General features: G+C 42.8%; 1 protein-coding gene and 1 long non-coding RNA gene across 13 annotated transcripts in view; one reads left to right on the top strand and one right to left on the bottom strand.

The window, feature by feature from the left end:
* LOC115287443 (zinc finger protein 596-like) overlaps nt 1-13232 on the top strand; it is a 41165-nt gene that overhangs the window by 11411 nt on the left and 16522 nt on the right. For 6 of the 10 annotated variants that reach the window (XM_029933909.1, XM_029933876.1, XM_029933918.1 and 3 more), the window contains 4 exons: nt 9902-9984; nt 11704-11830; nt 12732-12827; nt 13147-13214. In XM_029933909.1, coding sequence (XP_029789769.1) covers nt 9973-9984; nt 11704-11830; nt 12732-12827; nt 13147-13214 — 303 coding nt within the window. In that variant the 5' untranslated portion in view covers nt 9902-9972. Of the gene's footprint in view, nt 1-4093; nt 4171-8812; nt 8823-9901; nt 9985-11703; nt 11831-12731; nt 12828-13146; nt 13215-13232 lie in introns of all 10 variants that reach the window. The other 4 variants (XM_029933941.1, XM_029933932.1, XM_029933884.1 and 1 more) reach the window with 3 other exon arrangements.
* Nucleotides 5708-13232, bottom strand: part of LOC115287496 — a 23103-nt gene continuing 15578 nt past the window's right edge. Inside the window, exons 3-4 of one of the 3 annotated variants that reach the window (XR_003906507.1) lie at nt 12715-12864; nt 5708-6315 (exon numbers count right to left, since the gene is read on the bottom strand). This is a non-coding gene — a long non-coding RNA (uncharacterized LOC115287496). Of the gene's footprint in view, nt 6316-8209; nt 10717-11862; nt 11983-12714; nt 12865-13232 lie in introns of those variants that run through there. The other 2 variants (XR_003906506.1, XR_003906508.1) reach the window with 2 other exon arrangements.

Raw genomic sequence — 13232 nt, 5'->3', positions numbered from 1 at the left:
TTCTGTCCATTTACTGGGTTGTTTTTTGGGTGTTGAGTGTGATAAATTCTTTATAGACTTCTGATACTAACCTTTTATCAGCCCGAATCATTTGCAAATGTCTTCTCTCATTCCAGACTGCTGCCTTTTAGTTATTTTGATTGTTCCCTTTGTTGTGCAGAATGTTTTTATCTTGATGTCCCAGGAGTTCATTTTTGCTTTTGTTTCCCTTGGCTTTCTTGACATGTCTAGTAAGAAGTTGCTCTGGTCCAGGGCATGGAGGTTGCTGCGTGTGTCCTACTTTAGGATGCTGATAGTTTCCTGTCTCACATTTAGGTCTGCCATCCATTTTGAATTTATTTTTGTGTGTGGTGTAAGAAAGTGGTCCAGTTTCATTCTTTTGCATGTAACCATCCAGTTTTCCTGGCACCATTGGTTGAAGAGATGGTCTTTTTTCTATTGTGTATTCTTTCTTGCTTTGTCAAAGGTGAGTTGACCACATAGTTGTGGGTCTATTTCTGGATTTTCTATTCTGTAGATCTGTGTATCTATTGTTGTTTCCGTACCATAGTATCTTGATGACTACAGCTTTGTGATCTAGCTTGAAATCTAGAATCATGATGCCTCCAGTTTTATTGTTCTTTTTCAGGATTGCTTTTGCTATCTAGGGTCTTTGGTGGTTCCACAAAAATGTTAGAACTTTTTGCAAAAACTTGTGGTGGTATTTTGATAGGGATTGCATTAAATGTATAGATTGCTTTGGGTAATATCGACATTTTGATAATGTTTGTTTTTCCAACCCATGAGCATGGAATGGATTTCCATTTACTTGTGTCCTATTCATTTTCTTTTGTAAGTGTTGTGTAGTTTTCAGAGTATGGCTCTTATCTCTCTTTAATTAGGTTGATTCCTACGTATCTTACTGTTTTTTTGTACAGTTGGAAATGGGATCAATTTCTTGATTTATTTTTCTCCTGCTTCATTATTGGTGTATAGAAATACAACAGATTTTATATTTACAACATTGATTTTTATATCCTGTAATTTTCCTTAATTCATGTATTCTATCAATATTTGGTGGAAGTTTTGGCGTTTTCTACATAGAGTATCATGTTGCTTGCAAATAGCGAAAGCCTGACTTCTTCTTCCTTGCCAATTTGGATGCCTTTTGTTTGGTTTTGTTGTCTGATTGCTGAGTCCAAGACTTCCAGTGCTGTGTTAAATAGTAATGGTGAGAGTGGACATCCTTGTCTTGTTCCTGACCTAGGGGAAAAGCTCTCAGTTTCTCCCCACTGAGGATGATAGTAGCTGTGGGTTGTTCATAAGTGGCCTTTAAGATGTTCAGGTATGTTCCATCAGTCTCTACTTTGTTGAGCGTTTTCATCAAGAATTGATGCCATATTTTGGCCATTCTTCTTCTGCATCAATTTACAGGATCATTTGTGTGTGTGTGTGTGTGTGTGTGTGTGTGTGTGTGTGTGTGTGTGTTTAATTAACATGGTGTATCACATTGATTGATTAGCAAATATTGAACCAGCCCGGTAGCTCAGGAATAAATCCCATTTGATATGGTGAGTAATTCTCTGAATGCACTGTTGAATTCAGTTTGCTAGTACCTTGTTGAGAATTTTTGCATCCATGTTCATCAGGGATATTGGCCTGTAATTCTCCTTTTTAGTGGAGTCTTTGGTTTTATACTCAAGGTAATGTTGACTTTGTAGAATAAGTTTGGCATTTTCCTTCCATTTCTGTTTTTTTAAACAGTTCAAGAACAATAGGTATTAACTCTTCTTTAAATATCTGGGTAGAATTCTGGGAAGCCATCTGGCCCAGGACTTGGTGGTTGGGAGATTTTTGAGTACTACTTCAGTTTCTTTGCTGGGTATAGGTCTATTCAAATTTTCTATTTCTTCTAGTGTCAGTTTTGGGGGTTTGTGAGTTTCTAGAAATTTGTTCATTTCTTTCAAATTTCCCAGTTTGGTAACATATGATTTTTTATAGTATTCTCATAATTATTTGTATTTCTATGGTGTTGGTTGTGATCTCTGCCCTTTCATTTGTGATTTTATCTATTTGGGTCTTCTTTCTTTTTGAGAAGTCTGTCTAGGGGGTTATCAATTTATTTATTATTTCAAAGAACCAGCATTTAGTTTCATTGATGTGTTCTGCTTTTTTTTCTATATGGTTTATTTCTTCTCTAATAATTATTATTTCCTTATAATGTCTTTAGGTTTTATTTGCTGTTCCTCTTCTAGCTCCTTTATATGTAATGTTATGTTGTATATTTGAATCCTTTCTTCCTTCTTGAAATAGGACTGAATTGCAATGTATTTCCCACATAGGACTCCTTTTACTGCGTCCCAGAGGTTTAGGACCATTGTCTTTTCATTTGCTTCCATGTATTTTTTTTTATTTCGTCTTTAATTTCCTGGATAACCCATTCTTTTCATTAGTAGGATGTTCTTTATTATCCTCCATGTATTTGAAGGCTTTCCAATTTTTTTCTTCTGTTTGACTTCAGGTTTCATAGCATTGTGATCCGAAAATATGCATTGTATGATGTTGATCTTTTTGTACTTGTTGAAGGCTCATTTGTGACCCATTATGTTTCATGGGAACATGTTTCATGTGCACTAGAAAAGAACACATGTATTCTGCTTTAGGATGAAATTATTTGAATGTATCTGTTAACTCCATCCTGTTCAGTATGTCATTCAAAGCCATTGTTTCCTTGGTAATTTCTGCTTCGACATGCCTGTTGCTACAAGTGGGTTGTTAATTTTTGTATTATTGTAAGTTAGTTCCTTTATGTTTGTTAGTAATTGATTTATATATTAGAGTTCTCTCATTTCAGAGGTATAAACACTTAAAGTCTTAGGTCTTCTTGATGGATAGACTCCTTAATTATAACAGAGTGCCCTTCTTCATTTCTTGTTACAGTCTTTGTTTAAAATCTAGTTTGGCAACTCTGGCTTGCTTTTGATGTCCATTGAGATGACAGATGCTTCTCCATCCCTTCACTTGCAATCTGCAGGTGTCTTTGCGTCTAAAACGAGTCTCTTGTAAGTAGCAGATAGATGGAATCTTTTTTTTTTTTTTTACCCATTCTGCTACCCTATGTCTTTTTTAAAAATTTTTTTGTTAATGTTTATTTTTGAGATAGAGACAGAGCATGAGTGAGGGAGGGGAAGAACGAGGGAGACACAGAATCTGAAATAGGCTCCAGCAGAGCCTGACATGGGGCTTGAACCCACAAACTGCAAGATCATGACCTGAGCCCAAGTCAGATGCTTAACCGACTGAGCCACTCAAGCTCCCCTGCTACCTTGTGTCTTTTGATTGGAGCGTTTAGTCGATTTACATTCACAGTGATTACTGAAATGTATGAATTTAGTGCCATTGTGTTACCTGTAGAGTTGGTGTTTTTGGTGATGTTCTCTGGTCCTTTGAAGTCTTTGTTGCTTTGGATTTTGTTTCCCCCTTCAATGAGCAGTAAGCAGCTTTACTGCTTCCCCTCTGTTACCAGTTCGCTGTTACTTACTGGATTATGTCTGCAGAAGATCCGTCTATCCAGAAGACCAGGAAAGACAGAATTATACACATGGAAGACACCAAATGTAAAAATGCGGGCTCCGGAAGCTGTGGAGAGTGGTTTGCAGATGTATCCAAACCCTCCGTGCCCTGTACCTCTGCCTGCCTGGCTGCAGTTTGCCGTTGTTGCCCGGGTACCAGTAATTACAGCGGCGATTCGGGTGTGAAAACGTTACACTCCTTAACCCATCTTTCCCCCTCCACTGCCCTGTGAAGGAGTAAGGGCCATCCGTCAGTTTGTGCATCCTCCAGCATGTGCGGGAGCCTGCGTGGACCCAGGGCCTTGCCCATTGACCTCTGAGCAATTTGTACCCAGCAGGACCTGGTTCAACGTTCTTTTTGCTTTAGGACACTAGCTTTCGATGATGATAATGATGACAGTGATAATGATGAGAAGGATGAGAAGGACAGTTTTTTCTAAATCAAATGCTTGTATTTAAAATGCAAATATTTTAATTTAAGTATTAAAATTTAATATTGAATGATTTTTCTTCAAAAACAATTTTTTCTTTTGGATCTCTAGATTGTGGGTGTCTTGATATGTCCTACTTCTCTGAAACTTTTATTTTCAACAACGAAGCACATCCTATTTATAGTAAAGTAAGTTATAAAGCTTATATTTATTCTAGAAAGCCTTAATACCTTGCAGCTTGTAGGGTTTTGCAGTTTTCAGGCATCAGTCAGCTAAATCTGATGACGAGATGTAGGCTGATTTGTTTTTCTGTTTCCTGACCGTAAAATGTACACACTCTAGATAATATACATTTTAAGTGCAAATGGCTGTTTATCTGGAGTCACCAGGATGTGCACAGCCTGAGCGATGTCAGATGACTGGTCCTCTTGGAAATAGCAGCATAGAGTAGCATTTAGTTTCTCTCTGGTGTTGCCTGTAATAACCCAAATCCACAAGGTGGTGAGGCCTCTGGGAAAAGAGATGAAGACTGCTTTTGAGACCTTTAGAAGGATGAGGAACTGAAGTATATAATCTGTTCATGAAACAGACAACTAGATCAATGAAACACACCAGGGAGCCCAGAAGAATAACCGCAAAAATACAGTCAACTGATACTTGACAAGGGGGCAGAAATACAACGGAGACAGAAAGTATTTTCAGTAGTGAGGGGAGCAGGTAACTAGAAATCCATATCCAAAAAAAATTGAATCTAGACACAGACCTTATCCTCCTAAAAAATTAACTCAAAATGTATAACAGATCTAAATATAAAACACATGACTACAAAACTCCTAAAAGAAAACACAGGAAAAAATTCAAGGTGACCTTGGGTTTGGCAACAGCTCTTAAGCTACAACATCAAAGGCTTGATCCATGGAAGTAGTGACTGATAAAGTTGAACTTGATTAAAATGAAATACTTCTGCTTTGTGAAAAACACTCATGAAATGACAAGACAAAGCCATAAGCTGGGAGAAAATATTCACAAAACACACATCTGATAAAGGCTTTCATCATAAGATATTCCTAAAACTCAACAATAAGAAAATGACCAACCCCATTAAACAGTGGGCAAAAGAGGAGTATCTGGGTGGCTCAGTCAGTTAAGTGTCCGCCTTCAGCTCAGGTCATGATCTCGTGGTTCTTGAGTTCAAGCCCCACACCAGGCTCTGTGCTGGCAGCTCAGAGCCTGGATCTGCTTCAGATTCTGTGTCTCCTTCTCTCTGCCCTTCCCCCATGGACTGACACACACAGACACACTCTCTCTCTTGATCGCTCGATCGCTCGCTCTCTGTCTCTCAAAAATAAACGTTTAGAAAAATGGGCAAAAGATTTGAACAGCCACCTCACCGAAGAATATAGAAAATAAGCATATGAAAGTATGTTCAACATCACGTGTCATTAGGGAAATACAAATTCGAATAAAAATGAGTATACTGCTACATGCCATTAGAATTCTGGGTGGAAATCGAAAATACTGACACCACTAAATGCTGGTAAAGACATAGAGCAACAGGAGCTTTCCTTCATTGCTAGTAGGATTGCAAACTGGTACAGCCGCTGTGGAAGAGAGTGGGAAGTCTTTTTTAAAAGCTAAGCATATTCTTACCATATGATGCAGCAATCATGTTTCTTGTTTACCCAAATGAGTTGGAATACATAGGTCCACGCAAACACCTGCACATGGATGTTTTACAGCAGCTTTATTTGTAATTCGTAATTGCCAGAACTTGGAAGTAATGGTTTAGATGTCCTTCAGTAGGTGGTGGATACATAAGCCATGGTATAGCCAAACTGTAGAAATTATTCAGTGGTAAAAACAAATGAGCTATTAAGCCAGTGAAAATGGAGGACGTTTAAATGCCCCTTACTCAGTAAAAGAAGCCAATCAAAAAGTACATGCTGTGTGATACCAGCTGTATGACATTGTGGCAAAGGTAAAACTGTGGAGACAGTAGAACGGTCATCGGTGGCCAGACTGGGGTGTGGGCAGGGGTGAGCAGGCAGAGCACAGGATTTCTAGGGCACTGAAATACCCTGATGATACTGTAGCAGTGGATACATATCATATGTTTTTCAAAACCCATAGAATCTACAGCAGCAGGAGTGAACACTAGTGTAACGTACGGACTTGGGGTGTATTGATGTATCCCTGTAGGTTTGTCACTGGTGTGGTGTGCTCCACTCGGTGTGCAGTCTGGTGCGGTACACTGCTAGTGGGGAAGGCTGTCCACGTGTGGGGACAGGAGGTAGATGGGAACCGTCTGATGTTATGCTCAGTTTGCAGTGGGCCTAAAATGAAGTTGAAAAGTATTGTTAGAAACAAAAAAGTATCATCTTTTGTCCCTTAATGGCATCTATATGATTTGCCTAATTAGAAAAAAAGGCATGCCTCCATTAGATTTATATTGACTGTCATCCAGATTGACCAGGGTGTGTCTTTCGGTTTACGTTTCTGATGATGTTGTCAACTGCTTATAAAGACAGATCACCATCGAAAGCGCCAGACACTATGAGGTTCTTTGTGTGGTGGCTGCCACCTCAAAGAGCTGGCTTTGTTAGCGTTTCCATCGGTTTGTGTTTGGGGAAGTACCGGATAGAGTTTTTTCCAGAAGAGACTGACTCCTGGGTTTCAGGGAAGAATTTATTATAATGGAAAATGACAGTTTATCTGACTACAGGCATTGGGGGCAGGTTTCCTTACTGTGGACATAGAATTTCTCTGTATTTGTAATTCAGAGGTAATGGTCAGAGGGGAACTTGCCTAACTCTGTCATTCCTAGGTAGATTTTTCTGCATTTGGACTATTGAGAGGATAGCAAAACTAAATAAATATGTAACAGCAAATTACATCAGTGACATGAAAGAACAGGAATTCTGTGAAAGTCAAGGCAGAGGGCAAGGGAAGGTTGGAGGTTAGAGAAAGTATCTGCGTGTAACTGAGATGCAGACTGAAATGGGAGTAGAAGGAGCAGGGGGCAGGACGTTTGTGGGTGGAGGAGGAAATGAAGGACGACAGTAGTGCCCACTTTGGACACAACAGCAGTGTGTGTGCTGGTTGGTAAAGGCATTTAAAGTACCAACCGTCAGCTGGAGCCCCGAGCTAGATTCTGACAGAGGAGGAATAAATGCGGTATGTGGAGGGGTGCAGTCCTCATCCTAGGAAATCCTTCATCTGAGGTGAATGTAGCTTTGTAAGCAGAGGTGATCGTTCAGAAGTGGAATCCAGACAAGCACTTGGTCACTTTCAGTTTAGAGACAGCAACAGAACAAAGCTGGAGCAGTCGAAGAAGGGCATGAGCCTGCCAGGAGATGACACAAAAGGAGAACGGGAGCTCGTGTGAAGTCTTGAGACAGCCCAGCAGGACGAGGAGTCCTTTGCAGAGGACATGGGAGAAGGACTGATCATGGAGGAGACGGTCCGGTGACGCCAGCAAGATGTTCAGAGGAGGTCAGGGGGGAACTCCTGCTTCTTTCCATGTAGGGATTTATTTATGAGATAGTTATTGATGTTAACAACATGGATTTACAAAATAATCATTGGTGGTTCTTTGTAAGTCGGAGGGAGGGAACAGCCTGAGTGAAGGTGCGGGCACTTCCGGTTGGGTCTGCAGGGAGGGCTGGAGAGAAAACTGGTTCAGAGGAGATATTTGCTTCAAGTTCCCAGAGATCTAATGAGCGTAAATGAGGAGGGAGGTGATTGTGGAATAACGGACATGTTTTGGGGAAGGAGATTTCATTTATAAAGAGGAGAATAGTTCTGAACAAAACAGGAGAAGGGAATTCAGTTGGACACATTGGACTTAGAGGCAAGAGGACTTCAGTTTGATAGGAGAAAAATGTAACCAGTGCCCATGGCTGTAGGAGTGTCTGTAGATACTGTGGTGAAACCTGAGGCAGTGTGCCACTCTATGTAACTCGTCTCTGTGACAGGCTGAATTTTGTGTTCCCAAAGTCAGATGCTGAAGCCCCAACCCTAAGAACGTATTTGGGGACTTAGCCTTGAAAGTGGTATCTGGGGGAAATGGGGCCTTGGGGTGGGCTCTACGTCAGTTTGACTGGTGGTGTTGCAAGAAGAGGGAGGGAGGGCACAATGTGTGCAGAGCAAGGCTGTGTGGACACTCAGGGAGAGGACGGCATGGACACGCTGAGTGGGGAGACCTGGATCTCCCGTGCGGCGGCCAGAGCCGTGCGGAAACACGCTTGTGTTGTTGGAACCCCTTGGTTAGTGGTGCTGTTACAGCAGCCTGAGCAAACTAACACTGTGGGGGGGGGGGGAGCGAAGAATCTTGTCTTTGAAAGGTGAGACTGTGTAGATTGAAAAGGCATGGGGATCTGAAATATCGACGGAGCATGGAAGAGTGATTTAACTCCCCAAAGCAGAGCTGCCAGACACCTTGGGAAACCCCTGGGAGGAGTGGTTGTGTTTTCAGACACGGATCAACCTTTGCCACGTGTGTCATGTAGAGCCACAGAAAAGGCAGGTGCATGAAAGGCACTTGCTGTGGGCTCCTGCGCACAGAGACCTGGGTACGGGTGTATTTCTGTGAAAAAGTGAAAAGGGGAGGAGGTTGTAGTGAGAGCAGAGGGCTTCACATTAAGTCACAAGTGCTGCAATATTCCAGATAGAAGGTAACGAAGTTTTATGAACCTCTTCTCTTCAGGTCCTTTGTTAAATTAAAATCACCAAGTCTCTTGTGAGGAATAAATAAGTAAATACATGTAAAGATCCCAGCAGAGTCACATTTGATACAAATTTCCCTTTTTTTCCTCTTTTTCTGGACCTCAGGTACAAATGGGTGAGTCGATACTATTTTTGCTTATGACACATTGTCAGCATTTTCCCATGGTGACACATACATTTAATTATTATTGGTATTTTAGGGGAGAAATTATAGTTAATACATTTTTACAGTATTTTACAGTATATTAAATATTTACAGTAAATACATTTAATTATACATTTGATTATTGGCATTTTAGAGGAGAATCTGCAGTTTATGAATGGCTTTCTCACTCTTTCACACAAATTTTGTGTTTATCTGTATATGCACATGTACCTGTGTGTGTGTGTGTGTGTGTGTGTGTGTGTGTGTGTGTGTGTGTGTAAGAAACGCAGGATAGTGCAGCTAATGAGGATTTATCTAGAACAGGATTTCAAGGACTCGAGCTACCACTTAACTAAAATAATCAAATAGAGCAGCTAGATTTCCTCCTGAGCCTCAGTCATCCCAAATTATCTGAACATCCCTGACCTAGAGGATGGGGACAGCACATGACAGGAGCATCATGAGTCCTGTACTCGCCTTTCTGATGCAGGGACGTTGTAAGCACTAGCAGAATGAGTACCATCGATCCCTCCAGATGGAGTTAAGTTCTTGAACTGAGTAACGCAATCCTGAAACAAACTGTTAGGTTTTGACATCTATGTCCATGGGGGACGGGTGGAAAAGTTGGAGTTGAAGGAGAGCAGGAGGGAAGTGTGGCTCCAGAAGGTGGCCAGGCACAGCCACTGCTTGTGTATGAGAGTCACGAGAGCTGAGGAACTCCAGTATGTACCTCCAGATGGAAACCAGAATTGTGCAGCGTGAGTCCAGGACCCCCACCCTCTGGAGTCAGGGAGGGATGGATGCTGTGGGCTCAGTGCTTTGAGTGTTCCTATCATGAGACAACATATTAGCATCTTTTTTTTTCAGCAGCTGTAGTCAGTCTTCTTAACATTAGACCTTGGGAGAGGAGGCGAGTCCTCTGGTTTTTGTCCAGCCCACTGCACCTTGGTTGGAAAGGTGGGGGGTGGGGGTCACAGCCAGGTGAAGGTTTGGGGCTTGGTAACAGGTGAACTGGGACTGGATCTTATGGCTTCCTTCTCCGTCCTCAGCTTTGCCTGCCTAGTGCTTGGACTGTGTGAGTGAGACCCCGGAGAAGGACCCTGCAGCTGGCTTAGTGGCCATGCAGCCTCTGGTGAGTGGGGACTGCCTCTTTCTGTGACCACCCTCGTGCCTTCTGTGGGCGGGTCTCCCTGCTGCCATGGGCACTCCCGGTGCAGCCAGGGAGCGGTCAGGGATGGGAGCTCCAGCGACCCTGCCCCACTGCTCTGGGATCGTCCCAAGGGGTCAGGACTCTCAGTAAGTAGTCACCTTCCTCATATCACTAGTTTATCCCAGCCTCCATTACGCTTGTGTATATACAGAAAAGAAGATAGATTTTCTTCCTCTAGCTTAGTCCATGTCCTTACTGGGAAATAATTCACTCAGTCATCAGGGTGTCTGCTCAAATGGTCCCTCGTAACGGGTTGTGGTGAAGAGCGAGGAGGACCCTGCAGTCCAGTAGGGAGGTGACAGGTCCCACTTGGGGTCCTGAGGTGTTGAAAGGAGCATGAGAAAAGTTTAGGCCAGGAAAGGCATGAAGAATCACTCATTTTGTCTGATTTTAAAGTTGTGATAGAATATATTTGTACTTGGGGAAACTTCTTAAAAAGAGAACCAAGTTTTCATGCCTCCAGTCACACATTTTGCCTTGTTGGAATTAGTTAACCTTTTAAAGCATGTGGGGTGACTACAGTCAGCGTGTAGGCAGGATGACTTCCACAGCGGCGGCTGGGTCGTGCGGAGAAGGGAGGGGCGCACAACTGAAGACGCCCGGAAACTCCGTAAGCCCCGCAGAACCACATCCAGTCACGGGGCTGCTGTTATCCTATAGCAGAGGGACGGGACAGGAGATGGCGGTAGCTGGTGTCTGAGGTCCCAGAGAGGACTGGGATTGGGGGTCCGCAGGGCACGGGACTGGGCAGGCCAGGTGTGTGCTCCGGCACAGCCGTCCCAGGGCCTTGGCCTTGCTGCAGAGCCCTCGGACCTTGTACTGGGTTATGAACATCTGCGTCCTGTAGAGACGAGGGAGCCACTCTTTTTTACCACATTCTATATGGAACTTGCCCATTTTTGAAGAATGCTACAGATTGTTTTGAGGTTCTTGGATGATTTAAGGAGTAATAGGCAAATGGCTGTATTTAATACATGTTTACTTAGATAGGAAGAGCTTCATACATTAGTTTATCGGGTCCTTCAATACTCATAATAGGTTATTAAAGGTTTATCTGTGGGAATGGTGCCGTGGCATCCAAGAGACCAGTCAGGTTACTGTTTGCCCTACAGTGAGTCTGAGAAGTTACTTGAAAATTAATAACTGAAACTCACTTTCTGATTAATTTCAAGTGCCAGTTTTATAATCACATATCTGAAATCATCATTACCAGTTTTTATTTTAGACTTTGTTTTTACTTTATGTATTTACTCCTGTAAGTAGGCTTCACACCCAATGTGGGGCTTGAACTCACAATACAGCATTCAAGAGTCACATACTCCACTGACTGAGCCAGCCAGGAGCCCTATAATCACCAAGGTTTTTTTTTTTTTAATTCCAGGTTATATTATATTGCATTTCATGTGATGCTCCCTTATACTGAAGTTTTATTACTTCAGACTGTACGTCTCTCTGTGATTGATCTGAAAGGCAGATGCCAATTCAGTGCTGAGAATGGGCTGATGGGAACCCCGAATTCGGTTTGATCTTTCTACACACCCAGCTCCTCCACCCCTCCCTCAGTGCTGTCATCTCAGCCCTCCTACTCAGGACGATTGTACGGAGGGCTCTGTCTAAAACCGAATATCCATGGTGTTTCAGGAATCAGTGACATTTGAAGATGTAGCTGTAGACTTCACCCAGGAGGAGTGGGCCCTGCTGGACACGTCCCAGCGGAAGCTGTTCAGGGATGTGATGCTGGAGAACATCCGGCACCTGGTCTCCCTGGGTGAGTCCGTGTGTGTGTGTGTGTGTGTGTGTGTGTGTGTGTGTACACGTACATACAGTCGGATGGGCAGGGAGCTAGTCCAGCAGTCTGAAGGATCTTGACAGCTTCTATGAACCCACTCCACACTCGTCCCTGAGTCTTCCCTAGATTTGCTTGAAAGAAAATTATTTCTTGATATTTTGCTGCATCTGGCTTTTCACCCCACTAGAACATAATCTTAACCACAATTTAAAGTCTTGGCTGCTACTCAGTCTCCAACACGAAGAGCAGAACTGGGAACTCAGTATTTCTGAAGGCGTAAATAAGCTGATTAAACATTTTCTAAATAATTGTTCTGCTCTAGTCACTATGGCAAGAGTGGAAAGCAGACTAATGAAAACAGTAGAACTTGGTTATTCTTATAGAGCTTAAATTTATTAGTGTCTGTTTAAAAATAATATTCAGGGGCACCTGAGTGGGTCAGTTGGTTACGTGTTCGACTTCAGCTCAGGTCATGATCTCACTGTTTGTGAGTTAGAGCCGTGTGTCGGGCTCTGTGCTGACATCTCAGAACCTGCTTAGGATTCTGTGGCTCCCTCGCCTCTATCTCTGTCACCCCTCTGCTTATGTGCTCTCAAAAGTAAACATTTAAAAAATTTAAAACAATAATATTGAACCCACTGTGGAGATACTTAATGCAGAGTTAGCATTTTACATTTTTTGAACTTGGGCATGGACATCAGCACCCAGATGCCTTCACTATTTTGGACACACTGTCTAGATTCAATGGGGTTTTTTTCCTCTTCCAGTTGTTGTTGCCTGGATGGGGGGTGGGTGGTGATTGATGATAATTACTAGCTTTTGGGAAGGCGAGGACTTTCATCACAGAACTCAAATCCACGTACCTTTCTTCAATGAGCAGGGTGTCAGCACTGCCAGTCAGCTGTGGTTTTCCAGCTGGAGCACGGAGAAGAGCTGTGGGGGGAAGGCAGTAGATCTCTCCGAGGCCAGGGCCCAGGTGAGCAGCAGCCGTGTGGGCTTCAGAGGGGTATTTCCTAAAACACAGATGAAGGACACTGGGGCAGAAGTCTTTAGTTCTCGTCATCCTCGGACATGTCCATCACAGTTCGTGTTTCCTGCCACTGGCTTTAGGGAGAGCACTGTCATGTTCTTTTGGAATTCAGTTCTGAAGTCTTTACTTGCCAATTACTCAGGATTCCTAGAGTATTCCTTCTTGGCCCATCAAAGTACCAATTTGTGAACATATTCCCATGGGTCTTGGTACGTTTTAACATTCATGTCCCTAATGCCATTCTAAATATTTGTGTTTCTGTCAGTTCTTTTAGGCAGGGAATGTGCCCTTAAAGAACAAGACATGACAGTTGCACGTAGCCTCCTGCCAGAGGTAAGCTCCATGGGCAGT

The sequence above is a fragment of the Suricata suricatta genome, chromosome 1 (genome assembly GCF_006229205.1).
Source record: "Suricata suricatta isolate VVHF042 chromosome 1, meerkat_22Aug2017_6uvM2_HiC, whole genome shotgun sequence".
Lineage (NCBI taxonomy): Eukaryota > Metazoa > Chordata > Mammalia > Carnivora > Herpestidae > Suricata > Suricata suricatta.
Note: the sequence above shows the minus strand (reverse complement) of the source record. Positions and strands in the feature narration are given on the sequence as shown.